The sequence below is a fragment of the Podarcis muralis genome, chromosome 2 (assembly GCF_964188315.1).
Source record: "Podarcis muralis chromosome 2, rPodMur119.hap1.1, whole genome shotgun sequence".
Lineage (NCBI taxonomy): Eukaryota > Metazoa > Chordata > Lepidosauria > Squamata > Lacertidae > Podarcis > Podarcis muralis.
The window spans coordinates 124,554,100-124,576,193 of record NC_135656.1 but is presented as its reverse complement, the minus strand read 5'-3'; the positions used below and the strand labels follow the sequence as shown (position 1 = coordinate 124,576,193).

At 45.8% G+C, this 22,094-nt stretch overlaps 2 protein-coding genes across 2 annotated transcripts in view; one reads left to right on the top strand and one right to left on the bottom strand.

Annotated features, from left to right (window-relative positions):
• LOC144326657 (uncharacterized) overlaps nt 1–22,094 on the top strand; it is a 279,931-nt gene that overhangs the window by 202,110 nt on the left and 55,727 nt on the right. The window lies entirely within an intron of this gene.
• Nucleotides 6,736–22,094, bottom strand: part of LOC144326676 (uncharacterized) — a 31,983-nt gene continuing 16,624 nt past the window's right edge. The window contains exon 2 of the mRNA XM_077923379.1: nt 6,736–10,059. Within this exon, the coding sequence (XP_077779505.1) occupies nt 8,998–9,888 (891 nt within the window). The 5' untranslated portion in view covers nt 9,889–10,059 and the 3' untranslated portion in view covers nt 6,736–8,997. The remainder of the gene's footprint in view (nt 10,060–22,094) is intronic.

Genomic DNA, 22,094 nt, shown 5'->3' with positions numbered 1-22,094 from the left:
TTAATTTCCTCAAGAGATACGGATAAGACTATTACGTCTATCGCCTTCGAATCATCGGCTTTCCATCTCTCTGTCAGAGGAACTGGGGGGACCTCACTCACGGTATGCCACACCCTAAACTGACGCAACAAGCTCTCACACCACTTTGCCCAGGTTTCATAATTCTGCCCATGTAACTTAAGGCATTCAGCATCTCCAGAAGCTTGGAAAAACTCCATTCCAGCTTTTTATTTGAGCCGTGAGCCTTTTATGCCTTCAAAGACTCCTTTATCTTGGCAGCTCATTAATCACGAACTCTTTGGCTCGGCTCCCAGGCCAATTAAGCCTTGCCGGAGATCAAAGACTCCTTGCGAGGTAAACAGAAAAGCCAAAAGCCTCCCTCTTTTCTTTCGCTTTTCCCACCGTACCTCTCAAACGCAGTCTGTTGCAGCATTTACTCTCCTGTAGGTGCTGTGAATCTGGGCCCGAAACCTTGTTGTTGGGAAACTGCCAGGGAGATATTGTCCATCATGGCCCCAAGCCGTGTGCCGGACGTCCATCGATCTCCCGGAGACAGGCAGATCCAGCAGTTAGCGACACGAAGCCTTAGAAATAGATTGCCACATTCCAGGCTTGTGTACACTGTTTATCAGCAGAAACACAGCCAAAAGCTCGCACCGCAGAAGAGCATAATTTACAGACTTTATTTAGCGTTGAACAGAACAAAGGAAAACATGACCGTTCTGTTCTGAGTCTCCGGCCAACTGAAATCGAAAGGAACATCAGAACATAAACATCCTGTGAACAGGACATGCGCAGACTCTGTGACTCTCAAAGCCTGCTCCCTTTTAAGGTGGAACGGAAATATCCTAACAGTACGCAGGGGGGCGCGCAAGGGTTGCAGAGAGAGAGAGAGAGGGAGGGAGGGGGGAACTGGCCCTCCGCTGGACAACTGACCCGGCCGGGCTCTGTTTCCCAGGGAAGCAGGAAGTTGCAATCCAAAGTTGCAAAAGCGCCCTGCTCCTTCTTCCGCAGAGGGAAACGCAGCGAGGAGGCGACGAGGTGAGGCTTTTGTGAGGTAGGGAGAGGAAAGACGGGGGAGGGAACCCAAGGAGGATTTGCACGAGAGGGAATGAAGGGGAAACGCGTCTCCCACGCGGAGCACTTTTCCCCGGGAAATGCACGGGGTGGGGTCGTGGCTGATCCGTGCTGCGCGCTCGCGTCGTGCGGCCCAAAGTGCTGCAGGATCGCCAATGCAAAACCCCCTTTTAAAACCTCTCCCTCCCCCAGCTCTGGAAAAAAAGGGGAAGGGGATGGCGTCAGCGTCGGGGTGCAGAGGCTGCCCGTGCCCAGCCAGGCGGTGGCGGCGTCGTCAGCGCTGCTGCAGCGGCTGCTCCTCCTGCGAGCAGTGAGTGGAGTGCAGCCACAGCGGCGGCGGGGGGGGGGCGCGCGCGCTAGGGCGCAAGGCTGGCAGTGGCGGCGGGGAGCCCAGCGGAGGAAGGAACTTGTCCCTTCCCTCTGGACTCGCGCCCCCCGCAGATGTTGCGCCCGGTGCGGCTGGCACCCCTGGCACCCCCCACGCTACGCCACTGCTTGCTGGCAAAGGTTTCGTCAGAATCGCCTTTCTTGCAACTTGAAGCCCTTGGTTCGAGTCCTACCTGATACGGACCGGGGGGGTGCCTCCTCCCCCCCTTTTCCTTTGGAACGTCCGAGGCGATGACCTCGAGGGTGCCCACCGTACACTCACCCTCAGCCCCCTCACCGTTGCATAAGCACCACACTTTTCCCAGACCCCTTTTTTTCTCTTTCTTCCACGAGCGAAATAAGCCCAAATACATGTATATATTCCCCTATCTCTTCCTATGCCTATTTGCGCTCCATACGTAGAACGAGTAGACCGGGTGTTCCTGTATCCCCGCTTATTCCTATGGCCGCGCTTTAGCCAATCACAGCCATGCATTCGCCCTGCAGAAGCTAGCTCAGAGAGCTACTGCACGCCTCATTTCACTCCTGACAAGCTGCTGACGGCCCCCCACTGCGAGAACAATGGATCTGAAACCAGGGACCTCGTAAAACTGTCAAATCTTGCTACAATCTTGTTATAATGTATCCATTCTTGTTACAATGTATCCATTCTGTTTCCGCTTTTGATCGACAATACAGAATGGGTTGGAGAGCATTGAAACCTTTGAAAATTGATATAAAATCAACCGTAACTCCGATTTCTTCGCTCCTGGTGTCATTCAACTCAGTTCCCTTTGGACTCCATGATGCTACCCCTACTTCCATAATCCCCGAAACGGCAGGTCACGTACACAGGAACTTCTTAACCCTGTCAGATCGTTTCGCCTAACCCTTCCTCCGGGCAATATTAGGTGGCAGACGATGCATATCTCTGGTCCATTGTCTTGCCACCACCGGTACTCAATAAATGTTTATCTATGTATATCTCTCGCTCTGCATGTTCCCCCCTCCCTTATCTCAAATGTTAATTAATGTAACCCCACCTTTCTTTAATATATTTGTCAGGTCCACATGCCCCTATGACCTTCAAAGGAAGCTTCCTCTTGGCTGCCTCAATGCTCAGAGGTGGCTCCTGCCTCCAGGCAGCTTGTGGATTTGTAGAAAGTTGACCCTTAAGTCTGGGACCTGCACACTATAGACATCCACAGGGTTTCTCCCCTAGGTGTGTTATCTTGGGGGTAATGTGATGTGAGCTTCCAGTGAAGCATTTAACACACACTTAGGCCACCTCCCCATTGCATCGAGGTCTCTCTGGCACTGCCCACTCTCTGCTCTGCCACATTCCCTCCTCATGCAAGATTTGCAGCTAGGAGGCCAGTCCTTCCTGGTTATGCCGCTAAACAGATCTGCCCCCCCCCCCGAGATAATGTTTTATATGAACACTTCCCTCTTCACATAGCTAAGAATGAGGTGTTGTGACACAATTTATTTGTAAAATATAAACAATAGCACTTCCAGTCTGGAGCTGCCATGGCAAACAGCAGATCCCATGATAGTGGACATGCAGATAATTAAGGAGGATTGGAGAGTTATTATCCTTGGAAGCCCCCCCAAGCCCCCCCCCGGGTCGAGGGGGTGAGTTCTCACTCGCAGATCGTCCAATACCTGTCACTTGCTTCTAAGATGCGGGGCAGGGGACGCTGAGTGCATGGCACTGCACTTATCGGTAACTCTCCAACGTAGTCACCATGAGCGGCGGTTCCTCTGTTTTTTAAGATAGATATGAATTTGGACTTTAAAAACAGACATGCTCTGGAAGAAGGAGACAAGATAACCTGCTGATTGAAGGTCTCGATCTGGAGAGGACTATCGTCGTAACCGGATTGGAAGGTGGGTGAAGGGAAGCCTTTGTTGGAAAACGCTCTGGGCTACCTGCAGCCCCCCCCCCCCCGGATCTCCGAGCGTCCTCCGGTGAGCATAGCTCTGGAAAAGGCAACCCCTTCTTCGCCAGGGCACTCCAGCGACATAAACCAACTTGATTGATGCACACTAGCCTTCTGGCTTAACTCAGCAAAAGAAAGAAGCATCGTCGTTCTAAACTACTATTTATTTACATAATATTTACATACATATGCATAATGGCATCCGTTCTCATCAGCTCCAAGAACAAAACAGAACGACATAAAAGTGACAGCAGTTTCACACTCTCACACCGGAAGGGAGATAAGACAGTCTTCCTTTCTCACGCTCCACTCAGACAGGCGTGTGAAATATATCCAGTATATATATATATATATATATATATATCCATTATACCACCCCCATAGTTCTGCCTGGACGCTGAGGTCCAGCGCCGAGGGCCTCCTGGCGGTTCCCTCATTGCGAGAAGCAAAGCTACAGGGAACCAGGCAGAGGGCCTTCTCGGTAGTAGCGCCCGCCCTGTGGAACGCCCTTCCAGCAGATGTCAAAGCGATAAACAACTACCTGACATTCAGAAGACATCTTCAGGGAAGTTTTTAATGTGTGATATTTTATTGTATTTTTGGTTTCTATGGAAGCCGCCCAGAGTGGCTGGGGAGGCCCAGCCAGATGGGTGGGGTATAAATAATAAATTATTATTATTATTATTATTATTATTATTATTATTATTATTATTATATCAAACATAAAATCAGCACTGGGGAGCATGAAATCCTAACAGCCTTTGTTCTTTCTCTATACATACACTACATTGTTTTATGATGTGGCAACCCTTCACTCAATAAAGAAAAATAATTCCTAATGGAATATAATTATTAATGGATGGTAATTAGTAATGGAAAGCTGGAAGTCAGTCCAGAGCAAGGCAAAATGCCAATGAAACATGGCAGAGTCAATTGTGCAGCAAGAATCAAGTTATCGGAGTGGGAGGGGGAAGACTGGAAATAATGGATAGAAAGTTACAAGATATAAACCCCTCTGGCAATTTGAAAGATATGGAATAGCTAAATACGAACCAAGTGGCTACGTCAGTGGCTGCTAAGATTAAGGAGCAACATTGGAACTGAACTATTTGAATTAAAAAAGAATGGAAGCAGGAGAAGGAAGCATCTCCCCAAGACCACAACATGGGAAGTCATCCAAAAATGCTTAATTTGGAATAGAATAATTGGCTTTTTAAATTGTATTATGATTTGGTATTTTATTGATGTGGCTTATATTGGATTATTATTAATAAAAAATACATTGGGTATACAATATTCAATAATATACATATTCAATAATATTCAATAATAACATGTTCAACTCAATCATATGTACAATTCTCTATACCTTAACACTCCTCCCTCCACAAGGTTTATTTAACTTTTAACATTTTAATTGCCCCAAATTGTTCAAACCTACCCAAATAATTCAGTATCTTCTCAAACCAATCCTCCTCTTTCTCACTGACCTTAAGCCCTTTCAGTCTATTTATAAGATGCTTTTTGTCCTTTTGTGTCTTTGTTGTTCCATCAATGGGAGTTATGATGCTGTTCCTAGAATACTAATCCCACCAACCCTGCTCCCAAACTACCACCACAACTCCTAACAGCAACATTTCCAACTCTCTCCACCAAGACCCAAAAATCAGCTGGCTCTCAGCCCATCATCACTCACCCCAGCACTCCAGATTCTCCCCCCTCCCTAACATTATATTATATCTTCTATTATACTTGTGAGACGACCTTCATTTCTTTAAAGACCTGTCTATACAATTTTATATACAAATACCAGAACTTCACATACACTCCATGCATTCAAGACTGATTTCCCATTATCTGAGTTTATTGATGGGAAGGTAAGGGTGAACTCTGAGAGAAATGTGTCAAACACTCCATACATCTAAATGGTCTCTCCCTGTGAGAGTCTGTAGATGTGAAGGAATGGGTTTCCCAAACCCAAAAACTGACTGTGCGGGCAGTTTGCACCAAAATCCCTATTTTTCCTTAGCTAAAAACCATTAACTTGAGCTCTGAGCTCAATGTGTAAACAAAAGCCCAGCTGCATAAACAAGTGCTCAGAGCCCTCTCCTTTATCAGTTGTGACGGCAACTTTGGCCTTCAGTGTACCAGTAGTAGAACAGAACAGAGAGAAGACACCTCTGTGCTTTATCCTACATCCTGGACACACACACAAACCCAAGTCCGGGAACAAACGCCAAAGCGTATTCCTGGAGATGATTACCTCTTCCTCCAAGATAAGAGTAAGAAAAGGAAGATCCTTTTATGGTCAGAAGTACAGGAAGGAATTCCCTTTTATGGTTAAGAATACCAGAGCAAGAACATATGTGATGACAACCTGGGTACATAGGCTGACGTGGTTGGGTTTACATGGGAAGGAGGGAGAGGGTGCCTGGAGGATATATATACTGCATGAAACTTGTTATTTCTTTGGACTTGCTGTGGACTTGATCACGCAAGTGCCTTCTGCTATCCGGAGAGCAGAATAAACTCTTTCTTCTTTGAACCAACCTCGGTGTCATTCGACTTCCTTCCTCCTGTCCCGGAGCAACGCAGACCCTATCAGTGAACTCCAATAAGGCTACAGATGTTTCGTAAGCATCCCATTCTAACTGATGCACCGCTCTGGGACTTCCAGGTTGTCGCATCGGAGTTCGGTCGCCTGCCATGATTTTATGAAACTCAAGATAAAGTAAAGTAAAGGTACCCCTGCCCGTACGGGCCAGTCTTGACAGACTCTAGGGTTGTGCGCCCATCTCACTCAAGAGGCCAAGGGCCAGCGCTGTCCGCAGACACTTCCGGGTCACATGGCCAGCGTGACAAAGCTGCATCTGGCGAGCCAGCGCAGCACACGGAAACGCCGTTTACCTTCCCGCCAGTAAGCGGTCCCTATTTATCTACTTGCACCCGGGGGTGCTTTCGAACTGCTAGGTTGGCAGGTGCTGGGACCGAGCAACGGGAGCGCACCCCGCCGCGGTTATTCGAACCGCCGATCTTTCGATCGGCAAGCCCTAGGCGCTGAGGCTTTTACCCACAGCGCCACCCGCGTCCCATGAAACTCAAGATAAAGCACTCCAAACACACTACCAGAAAAACTTACAAATTGATGGTCAAATGATTACAATGCTAAAAGGGATACTCTCAAAATTGCTAAAGTAGAGAACTAGCTATAAGTTTCGGGCTGATACTCTCCAGAAGAATTCAATTTCCTCTAGTTGTGAATTCCCGGAAGGGAATTCTTTTATGTACATAGGGAAGAAACAAAGATGGCAAGGGCCAATAAAAACAGAGGCATTCTAGAGGAAATATAAAAAAGAGCTGGGAGATACATCAATAGAAGAGCTGGAGGAGGAAGATAGCTGATATGGGGAAAGGGGACTTAAAACTGTTTAAAGGATTCAATGATAGATTTAAAATTGTTTTCATTGAATGTGAATGGTTTGAACAACAAAACCAAATGAAATAAAATTACACATATTTTCACAAGGAAACAACAACAAAAATGATTATTGGTAAATAAAGGACTAGGACAGGAATTCAGATAAAACAAAGAAAAGAGGGGTGGTACTATATATGAATTCCAAACTGGACTCTAAAATCTTTAAAGGTGAAGAATTATTGCAGCAAAAGTGATGGTAGAAGGAGAAAAAAAATTATTGGTAGGAATTGATGCACCTAATGAGGAAACAAGAAAAATTTCTTCCAACTATTGGAGAAAAGTATGTCTGAGGTTTATGACGGAAATATAATTATTATGGGTGATTGTAATGGAGTAGTATCACGGAACTAAGATAGAACACTGAGGAAAGGTATCTCAAAAGAAGGCAAAGTACCAAATACTTTTTTTTTGTAATTATGTAATTAGGTAGAATTAATAAAGAGCTTGGGAAATGTATAAGGATTTGTTGGAACGGAAAACACCTTTGTGGCTTTCATCCATAGAAGCAATCTCACAGAAAAAGCTGAACAGAAGAGGGGGTAATGTTGAAGAAGTTAGAGGATATTAAAGATCAGGACACTCAATGGTTGCAATGCTATCCAGTGACTGAAGTCTTAAAACAAGATGAGAAGTGTGGGGTTATTAAGCAAAGTTCTCACTTTGACGAAGAGTTACTAGAGAACGAGGGGAAATCATTTCCAAGATTGTAAGATGCTCTTAGAATGGTGAACTAAAGACAAAATGGTTAAATCTATGATCCATTAGTCTAGAGATGGAGGCATGAGAAAAACTGAGGAAATCGAATGTAGAATTCACAGTGTGTTAGGTTTTGAGAGAAAATGTTATGAAAATGATTTATAGAAAGTATCCGACACTAAGTAAGCTGGAGTCAGGTATATATGTTGGAAATGTAAAGAAGCAGAAGGTACTTTCCCCCATATGTCCTGGACATGTAAAGCGGTTAGGTGCTTTTGGGAGATGAATTATAACGAGGGGGGAAATTACTTAAGGTGACACTCCTATAGAAACCATGAAGCATTTCTTTTAGGGATAACTGGGTTAGATGTTCCAAGAAGACAGATGAACAACAACAGCGAGAGTACTTTATGCACAAAAATGGCAAAATCAAGAGATAGCTACACTTGATCAAGAGAGCGGCAGTTTAAAGTGATGGAGTATGCCTAATTGGCAAATTTAACTAAGAAAATAAGAGATCAAGGCAGATTTTAAGGAGGAGTAGAAACCTTTTATTGAATATTTAAATAATTATTGTAAACATGTACAGACACAGGTAGGAGCTGAATGAAAAACAACAGTTGAATACTTGTTGGAGAAGAGTGTGGAAAAGGTAAGGTGTAAATATCGGAAATATGCAGCAATTTAAAAATTCTATGGGGAAACCATGGAGAGGAAGTCAAATGTGAAATGAATCTGGAAAGTATGTACCAATTTGTAAACAAAATTTATATAAAAATAAATGTTATATAAAACTACATACATATAAAGTAACAGAAGCACTTCCTGCACACTCCTTCCATCCAAACCATTTCTGCCTTTTCAGTTTGTTGGTAGATTGTTGGGTTTCAACTCTTAAAGCTTCTCCTCCTTATGAGTCCATTGATGTTTTGTACGAACATAAGGATTGAAGCGCTATCTACACTCCATATAAGTAAGTGGTTTTCCCTTTTTGAGTTTGCTGGTGTTTGCTAAGGTTTCCACTTCTATTGAAGCTCTTTCCACACTCCATACATTTATTTGTGTCAGAATATGAGCTCATCGCAGCTGCAGGCATCCAGCTTGTTGACATCATGTGATTTGGATGACTGTGGGAAACAGCGTTCCAGTCAGCTCACAGGGCAGTTCACCGGAATTTGCTCAGAGTGTAATTTGAGACCTTCCTCTTGTGATTGTACAGCAAACTCACTTGTTTGCCGATGTTTGAAGAGTGCAGACATGTTTTCTGTAATGCTGAACAGTCAGAAATAAACAATGTAAATAAACGTTTCTGACTATCTCTTTTCCCTGCCGGGGGAGCAGGAAAGAGTGGATGTGCTCTTCCCACGCTGGAAAGGGTCGCCTATAGAGACCTAGCCTGAGTTTGCTGGGGAATGCAGCCAGGGAGGTCATCGGAACTCAAGCCGGGTGCCTGGGAGGGTTGCCAGCTTCTCCCGATAGAGGCTTGAATTCCAACAATTTGCTTGTCCCCGAGTGAGTCTGTTGATGTCTTCTAAGGTTTCCACTCTGACTGAAGCTCTTTCCACACTCCATGCATTGAAATGGTTTCTCCCCCGTGTGAATCAGATGATGGTCTCTAAGGTGTCCACTCTCAGTGAAGCTCTTTCCACACTCCATACATTTAAATGGTTTCTTCCCCGTGTGAATCAGATGATGGTTTGTAAGGTGGCCACTCCGACTGAAGCTCTTTCCACACTCCATACATTTAAATGGTTTCTCTCCCATGTGAATATGATGGTGGTTTGTAAGGACTGCACTCTGACTGAAGCTCTTCCCACACTCGATGCATTCAAATGGTTTCTCTCCTGTGTGAATATGATGGTGGTTTGTAAGGACTGCACTCTGACTGAAGCTCTTCCCACACTCGATGCATTCAAATGGTTTCTCTCCTGTGTGACTCTGTTGATGTCTTATTAGTGTTCCACTCAGACTGAAGCTCTTTCCACACTCCATACATTTAAATGGTTTCTCACCTGTGTGAGTCCGTTGATGAATTCTAACCATTCCACTGGTAGTGAAGCTCTTTCCACATTCCATGCAATTAAATGGTTTCTCTCCTGTGTGAATCCGTTGATGTAGTTTTAGGTTTCCACTGACAGTGAAGCTCTTTCCACACTCCATGCAATTAAATGGTTTCTCCCCCGTGTGAGTCCATAGATGAATTCTAAGGCTTCTGCTAGTAGTGAATCTCTTTCCACACTCCATGCAATTAAATGGTTTCTCCCCTGAGTGAGACCACTGGTGTTTTCTAAGGTTTCCACTGTCAGTGAAGCTCCTTCCACACTCCATACTTTCAAATTGTTTCTCCTCTCTTTTCACATTCCATGAATTTATATGGTTTCTTCGTTATTCCCATCAGACATGGCCCACCAGGATTCTGATTGCCTTCTCTATTGTCTTCTTTCGATGGGGAGGGGTAGAGCGAAAATCCTTTTTGTTTTCTAGGAAGAGAACAAAGGACTATTACACACATCAGTTAGCACCTGCTCTTATTTTAACGTCTTGTACATTCTCTCCTGTCCTCCGTGTGTTCCCAATTTTTAGGAAAGGCAAATGAAATAATGTAAAATAATGGTCATGCATCATCAGCCGTTTATAACCCTTCAGTATTGTTAATGAAGCATAATTATCTTAGAATTGTTGGGATTTCAGTTCCCACCAGCTGCCAACCTGCCAGCAAACAACAAGAGCTGTTTACATCAGGTGATGTCTTTCAGCGTGAGAAAGGAAGTCAAGAGTCAGTTCCCAAACGGTCCTGACTGTAACCGAGGTGGAGTTACAGGTAGTCCTTCCACTCCTGGACTGGAGTAGTGATGCGTCAGATAACTCTAAGCTGGAGAGCTCAGGACGTGCAGTCATGTGTGTATTTTTTGGATGCAGTTTAATACAGTAGCCTGAGTCTACAGAACTGCCTTTTCTTCTGATGGGGAAATTGGTGTGCTTTTCTCAGAAGAGACAAGTCGCCTAATGATTGGTCTCTCTGGACTGAAGGAGGATTCCGGGATGGCAGCCACCGGATTAATCGCCCCAGAGTGCTTCGGGAGGCTGGCAATGCTCCTGGGCGGGCGAGAATCCAACAAGAATACGGTTGGACTGTGGGGTTTACGTTTTATAAAAAGTGGTTTCTCACAGGAAAGGGAGCTGCTCTATGTTCCATGAACCTGGCCAATATTCATCAGGGTCCTAAGTTCATCATGAAGTTCTTCATCCTCTGCACTATAATCCTCCACCTCCTGGGCCACATCTTGTCCCCTTCGACCTCTAGATCTTTATTCATCACCTGCACAGTCCCTTTGGCCTCAGGAGGTGCATAGTGACCATTTTGGGAGACCCATATATAAGTCTAGTGACAAGGCTTGGTGCTTGTGGTCAGTTGAAGGAGCGCTCAGTTGGAGAATGTTCTTGGGGTTGGACCTCCATCTCTCAGCCTTGCATTCTTGAATGGAGAGAGCTGGAGATGCAGAAGGAAAGCAGCTGGAGCCTCACCGCTGGGAAGGCCAGATTGAGACACCAGCCCCAATTATTGTGAGCAGAATACTCCACACATCTTGGGGTTTTTGTGTAATGATTGTGCAAGTCAGACTTGAGGCAAGCGCTGAAGGCTCTTCAGGGCTGGCAACCTCTTCCCAATCCCACTGGGTTCCAACAACCGCACTAACACTTAACTGTACAGAATATGTTCAGTTTCTGTTAATTGATTCTCATGGGAAACTTACAGATTCTGGCCTCACACAATTAACTCAAGGCAGTGTCAATTTACTCTTGGCAGAAAGCCCAGGTCTGCTTGACCTAGAAACTACTTACTCTGATTGGTTAACGACCAGCACTCAACTCTGTTATCTAGGATTGCTAGCACAGTTTGGTGTGAGGTGTATTGAAGGAGTAGAAGTGCTGTGCATGGTTTTGAGAGAGAGAGAAAGAAAGGATTTATTTTGCTTTGATTCGTATGCAGAAACTCTGCTGGTTTTATTTTTCCTTTTAATAAATCCTGTAAATAGTTATTCTGAGTCTAGCTGACTAGTCATTACTGCCGCAACTAGCTTCCTCACTGTGCAGGAAAACTCTACTACGTTTGGGCTAAAGCCAATAGGGCTATGCCTGACACTTCAAAGTTCCATGAGGTTATGGGTATTGTGCTGCCAGCCTGAGTTGTGGTGGTGTCAGCATCAACGGTGTTGGTTCCAGTAGTTCCAGAAGTTGTTGTTCCTGTTGGTGCAGCAGATGGACACTGTCTGGTTCCTGACTGTGGTGAGCTGGTGACGCAGCGGACACAAGGACAACAGCTGCAGTGTGTGAGTGCTGGGTGCTGTGGTTCCTGTTTTCTCTCTCGGTGGTCGTGAGTAGCTGGTTCCGGGTTCCAGGGACATCGCTCTCAAGATGGCCTCACAACCAGTTCAGATGGCTTTTGAGCGTCTGAATGACTCCAATTACTTGCTGTGGTCGGAACGCATGCAGGCAGTGCTGCAGAGGGATCGTCTCTGGCAAGTGGTGAGTAAGTTTCCTACGAAGCCTGATGATGAAGACCTCGATAAAGACCAAAGAGCAAGGGCCACAATTGTCTTGGGGCTGGAAGATTCCCAGTTGCCGTATGTGAGGGGAATCAAGACAGCTAGAGGTGTGTGGCAAGCACTTAAAGAACTCCATGTGCGTGAGACAGCAGTTTCCAAGCTGTTCATTCGCAAGGCATTGTACAAGGCAATGTTACAGCCTGGGGTTACAATGCAGGAACACCTACACAGTTTACAGTTAAAGTTTGCTGCGCTACAGGAAAGAGACTGTGCGTTAGACCAGCAGGAGAAGGTGGCTATTATTTTGAGTTCTCTCCCGGAAAGCTGGGATAATTTAGTCTTGTCTCTAGAAGGCATGCAGGAGCATGATTTATCAGTCAGTTACGTTACTGGGCGTTTGATTGAAGAATGGCAGAAGAGGCAAGAAAGGTCGGTGGCTGCAGAGGCTTCTACAGGTGGGCGGTTTGGAAGGAGTTCTCATGCCGTGCCAGAGGTGAAGCAAAAGCAGCGTACCGGTGAGGAGTCAGCGTTTGCTGTTAGGCGTTGTTTCCGATGTGGGTCTTCAGCGCATCTAAAACGACAATGTCCGGAGTTGGTTAAGTCTCAGTTGCTGGTGCAAGAGCAGAGACGAGATCAGCAGCAGCAGCAGCGTAAAAAGAAATTCTTCAAACAAAAACAGTCGGCTCAGCTGGTGACCGCCGAGGTCAAGATTGCTGATGAGAAACAAGCGGTCTGGGTGGTCGATTCGGGAGCGTCTCGCCACATCGTGAATTCAGATGACTTGTTTGTTTCCAAGAACTCAGCACAGCGCAGCCAGGTGGCTCTAGCAGACGGAAGTACTTCCGAAGTGATTTCGGGGGGTGCAGTTTTTGTTCCTTGTCTTCGTGAATGCCTGCAAAATGTACTTTGTGTGCCGTCATTAAGGAGCAATCTGATGTCTGTAGATTGTTTGCTAAAAGCTGGGTTTAAAGTGTATTTTGAAGGAGACAGTTGCATTATTAAGAAGGCTGGTGAGATTTTAGGCACTGCTAAGTCAGAGGGAGGCTTGTTTTGGCTTAAAGCAGGATCTCAAGTTGCAGCAGTAGTCAGTAAATCTCAGCCTGCAGTGAATAACAAAGCTATACATGACAACTGTGTGCACTTATTGCATAGGAAAATGGGGCATGCTTGCTGGAAAAGTGTACTAAAAATGTCTGAATTGGCTGATGGGGGTAATTTAAAGAGTTGTAACAAGTACCTGGATTGTAATGTTTGTAAAAAGGTTAAAACCCACAGAGTCTCTTACCCCAGAAGTGACAGAGTTAGTGAGTCACCGCTACAGTTGGTTCACATGGACGTAATTGGTCCATTTGCTGTAAGCAGGGGTGGAGCGCGCTTTTCACTAACAATTGTGGATGACGCCACGCGTTACTCTTGGGTTTTTCCCATGAAAAATAAAGGTGACGTGTTCACTAAGTTTAAAGGCTGGGTGGCATCTGTGGAAAGATTTCTGTCCATTAAACTCAGAAGGATTCAGACGGACAGAGGTGGCGAATTTATGTCAAATGCCTTTAGAGATTGGTTACAAAAGCGTGGCATTGGGCATAGAAAAACGAACGTTTTTTCCCCAGAGGAGAATGGCGTTGCAGAGCGAAAAAACAGATCTTTACAAGATATGATGTTTGCCATGCTTGATGATGCTGATTTGCCCATGTCTTATTGGGGGGAGAGCATGCTCACCGCGTGTTATCTCCAAAATAGGCTCTTTCACCAAACAATAGGTACAACCCCATACTTTAAATTGTTTCAGAAAAAACCTAAAATTGACCACTTGCATGTGTTTGGATCAAAAGCCTGGGTATTAATTCCGAAACAAATGAGAAAGAAGGGAGATCCTAAGACCAAACAGTTAGTGTTTGTGGGTTACCAGGAGCTGGGAAAAGGGTTCCGCTTTGCTGAAGGGACAAATGGCATTGTGATCTCCAGGAATGCCAGTTTTTGTGAACATAGTGGCTGGGAGAGACTACATGCCAATACTGAGGTTTGGTTTGAACCTTCCCAGGAGCTCCTTGACTCTGAAGGTAGACACAGAGAATCAGAGTCTGAGGGGGAGGAAAGTTCAGATAAGAGCTCTCAAGAAAGTGGAATTAGCCAGAGACCAGTTGCTAAGCAACAAAAGAGAGGTCGTAGTTCTGAGGAGGAAAGTGGGTCAAAAGAAAAATTTTCTCCCAGAAGATCTAAAAGACAAAACAAAGGAGTGCCTCCAGTGCATTTTTCTCCAGATACTGCAAATGTGTTTAGTGTAATTGCAGAGCCCAAGAGTTTTCAGGAGGTGTTAAAGTTACCAAAAGAGGAGGCAGAGCTCTGGAAACAGGCAATGGAGGAAGAGATGTCCTCTCTGAATGAGCACAAGGTTTTTACACCAGTAGCAGCGCCTGAGGGGGCAAAGATTGTAGGCTGCAGGTGGGTGTACAAACTTAAACCTCTGGTGACAGGAAAGTACAAATACAAAGCTCGTTTAGTGGCTCAAGGATACTCTCAGAGGCCTGGAAAAGATTATGACGAAACTTTTTCCCCTACTGCTAAGGGGGACAGTGTAAGGCTGATTCTAACGCTTGGAGCAAAGAGAAAACTCCTGTTAAACCATTTTGATATCCAGACGGCATATTTACATGCATCAATATCAGAAGACCTGTATCTAGCCGAACCGCCTGGTTATGAGACAGGTTCCAATAGAGTGTTAAAATTAAACAAAGCTCTATATGGTCTCAAACAGGCTGCAAGATCTTGGAACAAATGTTTCCATGAGGCCTTAGTGTCATTTGGTTTCAAGCAGAGTACAGCTGACAATTGTGTTTATGTACGTGGTACAGGCAGTGATCAAGAGTTTTGTCTGATTTATGTAGATGATGTATTGTATGCCTGTAAAACAGATAAACAAACGAAAAGGTTTGCCAAGCAATTGTCCAGTAAGTTCAAAATGAAAGACTTAGGCCCGGTTAGGACATATCTAGGGTTGGAAGTGTGCTGGGCCCAAGATGGCAGCTGCCTAATTAGTCAGCAGAACAAAGTTAAACAACTACTGACTACATACAGGATGCAGGATTGCAAAGGGGCAGCGGTGCCTATGGATCCAGGTTTCATAAAAACACTTCACATAGATGAGAGTCCTGAATTTGAACATCCTGATGTATATCACTCTGTAATTGGAAGTTTATTGTATCTAGCACAGTGGTCCAGACCTGATATTAGCTACGCAGTAGGCATATTAAGTAGATTGGTCTCAAAACCCACACTAAATGCCTGGAAAGGGGTAAAACAAGTTCTGAGGTACCTCAAACAGACAATTGGCTATATGTTACAATTAAATTCTTCAGAGGATGAAATGTTGAGTTGCTACTGTGATAGTGACTGGGGAAATTTGCCAGATAGAAAATCTATCACAGGACTAGTCATAATGGTCGGTGGAGCTTTAATCAGCTGGCGGTTACGCAAGCATGACGTTGTAAGTGTGTCATCAACGGAATCAGAGTATGCCGCATTGAGTGAATTGTGCAACGAGGTGATTTATTTCAAGCATTTGTTAGCAGATTTAAATGTAAATTGTGGAGAACCAGTATGAGTTTACATTGATAATCAAGCTTGTATAACCTTAAGTAAAACAGAGGGTTTCAGATCACGTTCCAAACATATTTCTGTAAAATACCAAAATGTACGTTGCTGTGTACAAGACAATATAATCACCTGTACTTATGTATCAAGTGAAGAAAATGTAGCAGATGTATTAACTAAACCATTGGCAAAGATAAAGAACAAGCAAATGTGCAAGGGTTTAGGTTTGCTGGAAAAATAATCTCCTACATAGGTGTATTTGATGTTAATTGTCCAGCAGAATCTGTGAGGGGGTGTTCAGTTTCTGTTAATTGATTCTCATGGGAAACTTACAGATTCTGGCCTCACACAATTAACTCAAGGCAGTGTCAATTTACTCTTGGCAGAAAGCCCAGGTCTGCTTGACCTAGAAACTACTTACTCTGATTGGTTAACGACCAGCACTCAACTCTGTTATCTAGGATTGCTAGCACAGTTTGGTGTGCGGTGTATTGAAGGAGTAGAAGTGCTGTGCATGGTTTTGAGAGAGAGAGAAAGAGAGGATTTATTTTGCTTTGATTCGTATGCAGAAACTCTGCTGGTTTTATTTTTCCTTTTAATAAATCCTGTAAATAGTTCTTCTGAGTCTAACTGACTAGTCATTACTGCCGCAACTAGGTTCCTCGCTGTGCAGGAAAACTCTGCTACGTTTGGGCTAAAGCCAATAGGGCTATGCCTGACACTTCAAAGTTCCATGAGAATAGGCACCTGAATGCAGAAGCCAATCCAAAGGGGTGGCTGGTAGTGGAGGTGGTGAAATGCTTAAGTTCTAAGTTTTTCGTGTGCGCTAAAACTCAGTCTGCTTGGTTGTTGTTTTTTATTAAAAAAATATTTTTACCAACATGCTATAATATTATTGTTTTAGTTAAATAAATTATTTTTCTCCTTCCAATAAATTACAGCAGAAATGTTGTCCAAATATGGACAGTAAACTTATTAAACCTCAGAATGATTTCATAATTATCTGTCTATGTATTTCTAATAGTGTAACCAAATCAGAAATTTTTGATTTAAATAGAATCATACTGACTAGTGATTTACCGTAAATTGTGATTGAAATGAATTTGATTTATATCAAACCCACCCTGATTGCAATCTACCACAATGTCTGAAATAAGGATGGAACTATACAGAGGCGAACAGGAGAATGTCCTGGCAGCTGCTACTACTTAGGGGTCTGAAACGGATAAATGACAATATAATCAATCATCACACACTCAGTTTCATCTGCAGGGAAGCCAAGATGCATCCTAGCAGGACTTTTGGGTTTGCACTAGGCTATAATTGGTGGTATTCAGGACAATCCAAAGTATGGAGATGAGTCCTAGTAAATAAGATAACCTGGTATTGTCATTAGGGAAGGGGGGGAGAAGGGGGGCCAGGGTTGCTGGAAGGGGAGGGGTCTCTGTCGAGGCTCCTCCCCTTCCTTTAACCCTTCCATGGACTCCCTATCTCCGTTTCCCCAGCCAGGCGCCCCACGACCCCAGGGAGAATGGGGGGCCTCAGCCCCACCCCCAGCCCTGCTTGGGGTCCTCATTCCCCTTCCCGCCAAGGCCTCCAGGGGGGGCAGGGCAGCTGAGCATCTCTCGGCCCCCCAGGAAGAGAAAGGGGAGTCTGGCGGTGCTGCTGCTGCCCAGGAGATCTTGCAAGGCCAGCCCTGCAGGTGTTGGGTCCCCCCTTCCCACCTGGGTCGCTGTGGGAAAATGGTTTGCACATAAAAACATGAACAAAAGCTTTTTGTTAATTGCAGAGTGATTTTGCAGCACAAGATATTGCTAAGAGCATGATGTGCACGTGAACACTAATGATTGGCTCACGTAGCATAGTACGCTCTTTGTCTGCGGGAGGGGGAAAAAGTTGCATTCCTTTGATTTGTTACTTTTGGAGGACAGAACAGAACAAGCTTGGGCTGGAGCAGAGAGAGGATGATTTATTTTTACTGCACATAATAAACATTGCGTGGCTGAAGCCAAAGCTTTTTCTTCAAGTCATCTTGGTGTGAGGCTGATTTTCTTATTGATGCCGAGCTGGTTTCTCGACATTTGGATCTGATGATATGGTTCAGGCCTCCGGGCCTTCTGCAAAAAAGCAGCACAACGAAGGTGGCGCTTCATAATAATGTCCACAGAAGGACTCCACCCATGTGAAGTAGAATTGTGGGGCCAATCAGGATGATGCCATACTGGTTGCTGGGGGGGGGGGGAAATAAGGATGAGAATGGTAAATTATTCCAATGGCCACTTCCGAGCAACCTGTGTGGTATTTCGTGGCTCGATTATTGGCATGTAAAAACCACCATCCAGAAGAAGTCACACAACCATGTCTGCAGATACAGGAGCCCATTTGCTGTAAATAAGTCTGATGTATTGCTCCTTGTACTGCTGAGCCAAAAGTCCAAGCCCAATGAAGCGTGATGACACAGATGGGATGGTTACTATTGGGAGGCAAAACCCAAGCGATGCCAGTCCTACGAGGGCATCCTTCAAAGCCAGGCTCATTTCCCAAACAAGAGGCGGCAAAACTATAATGGTAACTAGTAGTCGCAGTGGCTTCCCAGGGGGAAGGGGGGCCAATGCGGTAGGGGTGAAGATGGCCTTTCAGCGTGCCAGGAAACACTGGAAAAGCTGTGGAAGAGCCTCTTCCATTGCAGAGGTGACTGTGATCTTGTCCGCTGGATTCTTGTGTCCTTTAAGGGCAGAAAATAGTGGAGACAGAGTGGAGGTGGGCAGGTCCAAGTAACTCTTTATCCAATTCAGCTGTCCAAGAATTTGTTGTAAATCCACCAATTTAAGATGATCTGGGAACTGTAGTTGAGGCGTGACTGGAATGGCTGCAGATGCTGTCAGCTTGTGTCCCAGGTACGTAATGGGTAAGGTCCGCTGGATTTTTTCCTTAGCCACTGTCAATCCAACAGGTTGCATCCTTTGCAGGATTTTGGGACACTGTGGAGGACAAGGCCGTGGCTAAAAGGTGAGCTTTGTGCGTCTCAGTGCCCACTGACTGGCAGGCTTTAAGCATATCAGCAATGGCTATATTTGATGTTGCCATTAGAGGGCGCAGCGCTCTCATTTGCATTATCAAACGCAAGCTGGCGAACAATCGCTTCTTGTGCTGCCAGGTCCTGAACTTGCCGCTTGAGGGTATTATACAAGCGATCAACAAATTGTCCATAGGGCTCTGCAGGGCCCTGTCTGACGCTGCCCCATCGGCCACCGCGCTCAGTCTTGTCATCAGGGACAGAGGCCAGAGCCTCTTGGGCTGAGGCTGTGGTGGCTGCCCAATACTGAGGGCCGAGAGTTAGCTGTTGGGCAATGGTAAGAAAATTGCCTCCACCCGTCGTTAACCCATCGAGGACATCAGCTTGGGTCAACACGAGAGGGGCTGGGGGTTGGGCGGCACCAACAGCCAGACCAGCCAGAACAGCCTGGTGACCAGCCTGTGCAGCGTTATTAAGATTATTTCAAATCCCATCACCACGACGTTGGCAGGCCCAATGCCAAGCTTGTATAAACAAAATCATTTGATGAGGCTGCATAACAGTGCAGGCTAATAATTTTACATCCTCTGGAATCAGGTTTTGCTGAAAAATAGTGCCAAACAGTCCCAGGGTGTAGGGTGATTGCAAGCCATTTTCCCTGACAGAAGAATACAGTTCCTTTATGAATCTCAAATCAAACTGTTCATGCCTGGCTGGTCCTCCCCCCGGGGCAGCAGGAATAATTACAGGGAAGAGATTCGGAGTGTCTGAATCAAAGGCAAGCAAGGGAGCAGGAGCATGAAGAGTCTCTTGGAGAGGAGTGGAAATGGGGGGTGTGGAATGCGAAGAATGCGGGGGAGGGACGACAGGAGCCGAAGGAGGGAAAAAAATGTCTGGCGGTTTAGGCTTAGGAGGCTGATAAGACGCTGCTTCTGAAGGCAACATGAGAGCTGGGAGGGGGGGGGGGGCAAAGGAGCCGATGAAGCAGCCAAAAGGATATTTGCAGGAGTTAAGCTTGACATAGCTTTATAAACCTTACACCAGGCATGCAAAACTTTGACATCAATCTGAGAATGGTTTTGGAAAAATTGTCCTATCTTTCCCCAATCTTTTAACTGCCAATTTCCATCCTGAGGAAACCAGGGGCAGTGAGTGTCCAAGGCTTCTATAAGGGACTTGAGATCAGCATCTGAGACAATAAGGCTGTTGCTGGCCAAAAGAAATTTAAGGTCTTCAAAAAACTTTTTCTGTGGTGGAGAGACTGCCCCATAATGGCAAAAGAAAGGGGGGGGGAGAGCAACTCACCGGGATCCACTAGGTGGATGAACGACGTCTGGAACCCTTGCAGGGCGAGGTGAGAGCTAGACATTGTAAAACAGTGTGAAGTCCGAAATAAATCACATGGGGTACCAAATGTCGAGAAACCAGCTCGGCATCAATAAGAAAATCAGCCTCACACCAAGATGACTTGAAGAAAAAGCTTTGGCTTCAGCCGCGCAATGTTTATTATGTGCAGTAAAAATAAATCGTCCTCTCTCTGCTCCAGCCCAAACTTGTTCTGTTCTGCCCTCGAAAAGTAACAAATCAAAGGAATGCAACTTTTTTCTCCTCCCGCAGACAAAGAGCGTACTATGCTACGTGAGCCAATCATTAGTGTTCACGTGCACATCATGCTCTTAGCAATATCTCGTGCTGCAAAATCAAGGGGAGGATCTCCTTCTGCATGCCAAGCACTCAACCGGGGTCCTTCTGCATGCAGAGCAACTGCTGCATTGCTCAGCTACGGCCCCAAACAGCCAAGCCCAGCTTCAAACACCAGCCCTCCCCCCCCCATTCAAAAACCACCCACTGGATTCAGAGGCAGTGAGGGATCCAGACAGACAGAGGCGCCCTTGCTCTGGAATTCCCTTGCCAGCAGGGAGACTTCAAAAGCCGCCCCCCCATGCCTCCCCCTTCCCTCATTTAGTAGGGAGACTTGTCATCTTGTGGTTGGGTCATTTCAAATCCAGTTTTTCTCTCTCTCCCTGCAATTTTAAGCAATTCTGGCTCTTATGATCCCTGCAGGCTATTAAGTGTTGTTCTAACCTCCCTATTGCAGGTGGAAAGAGGAATGTGGGGCTTGCTTATAATATCTTAGGGTGGCAGGATTAAGATTTGGGACTGGGACTTTCAGATTCAGAGCCACTTTTCGCATGAGATTTCTTCCAACTATTGGAGGAAAGTATGTCTGAGGTTTAGGATAGAAATATAATTATTACGGGTGAATTTAATGGAGTAGGATCACTGGACTATGACAGAACACTGAGGTAAAGTATCTCAGAAGAAGGCAAAATACCAAATACTTTTTTTATATGGTTACAACAATGGATCTACTAGATCAGGGGTCAGCAGACTTTTTCAGCAGGGGGCCAGTCCACTGTCCCTCAGACCTTGTTGGGGACCAGACCATATTTCGGGGGGAAATGAGCGATTTTGGCCCGTCCGCAAAGAGGCCTGAAGATGTTTGGCTTTACCTGTCCCAGTTGTCATCCCAATAGCCCCAGTTGGGCTTCTCCAGCCAGGTGCAAGGGCAGGGCATGAGGCTGCGTTGGCCGGAGAAGACAGAAGCAGCAGCCCCGGTGGAGCCAAGGACGGAGGGAGGGGAACCGGGGCGTTGCTGGAGCTTTTACCCACCAACTGCTGCTGCTTCCCAACCCGCAAGCGGCAGCTGCGGCCGCTGCAACAAACCGCCTGAACGCCATGGGAGGAATGAAGGAGGGAGGGGGTGACGAAGAAAGCGCGTGAGGAAGCGGCACGGAGAAGGGGCACAGAAAAGGAAGGGCAGACTGAGGGAGAGGGAGGAGGAGCAAGAGGAAAAGGCAGCAGCAGCCGGCAGTCACATCCCCCCCTTCCCAGCGCCACCCTTCAGAGGCAGGCAGGCGGGTGAGCCGACTCCCCCCGTTGATGGCGCCCGGTGTGGGACAAGATTGCTAGTCCCTGAGGAAAAGAGCGCCGCCGGGTGAGGGAGAGGGAAAGAACGTGCGTGCTGGCAATCCATGCGGCGATTCCCAGACCGTCCGCAGGCCGGATCTAGAAGGCAATTGCGCCTGATCCGGCCCACAGGCCTTAGTTTGCCAACCCAGATGCTTGGAGATTCAGACCCCCATTAGAACAAGAGAAAACATGTTCTTCTGATTCAAAGGATTCTGCGGGAAGAAGAAACATGATCTGGATATTGAAGGAACTGCCTACAGGATTAAAGACTGTAGAGATCCAGCCAAGAACTATATCAGATCAAAACTGAAAATGGATGATAATGAGGGGTGAAAAGAGTTCATTGTATAGATGGAGACTAAATAAGGGTTTATTTGAAAAACACTGAATTACAACATATTCCAATT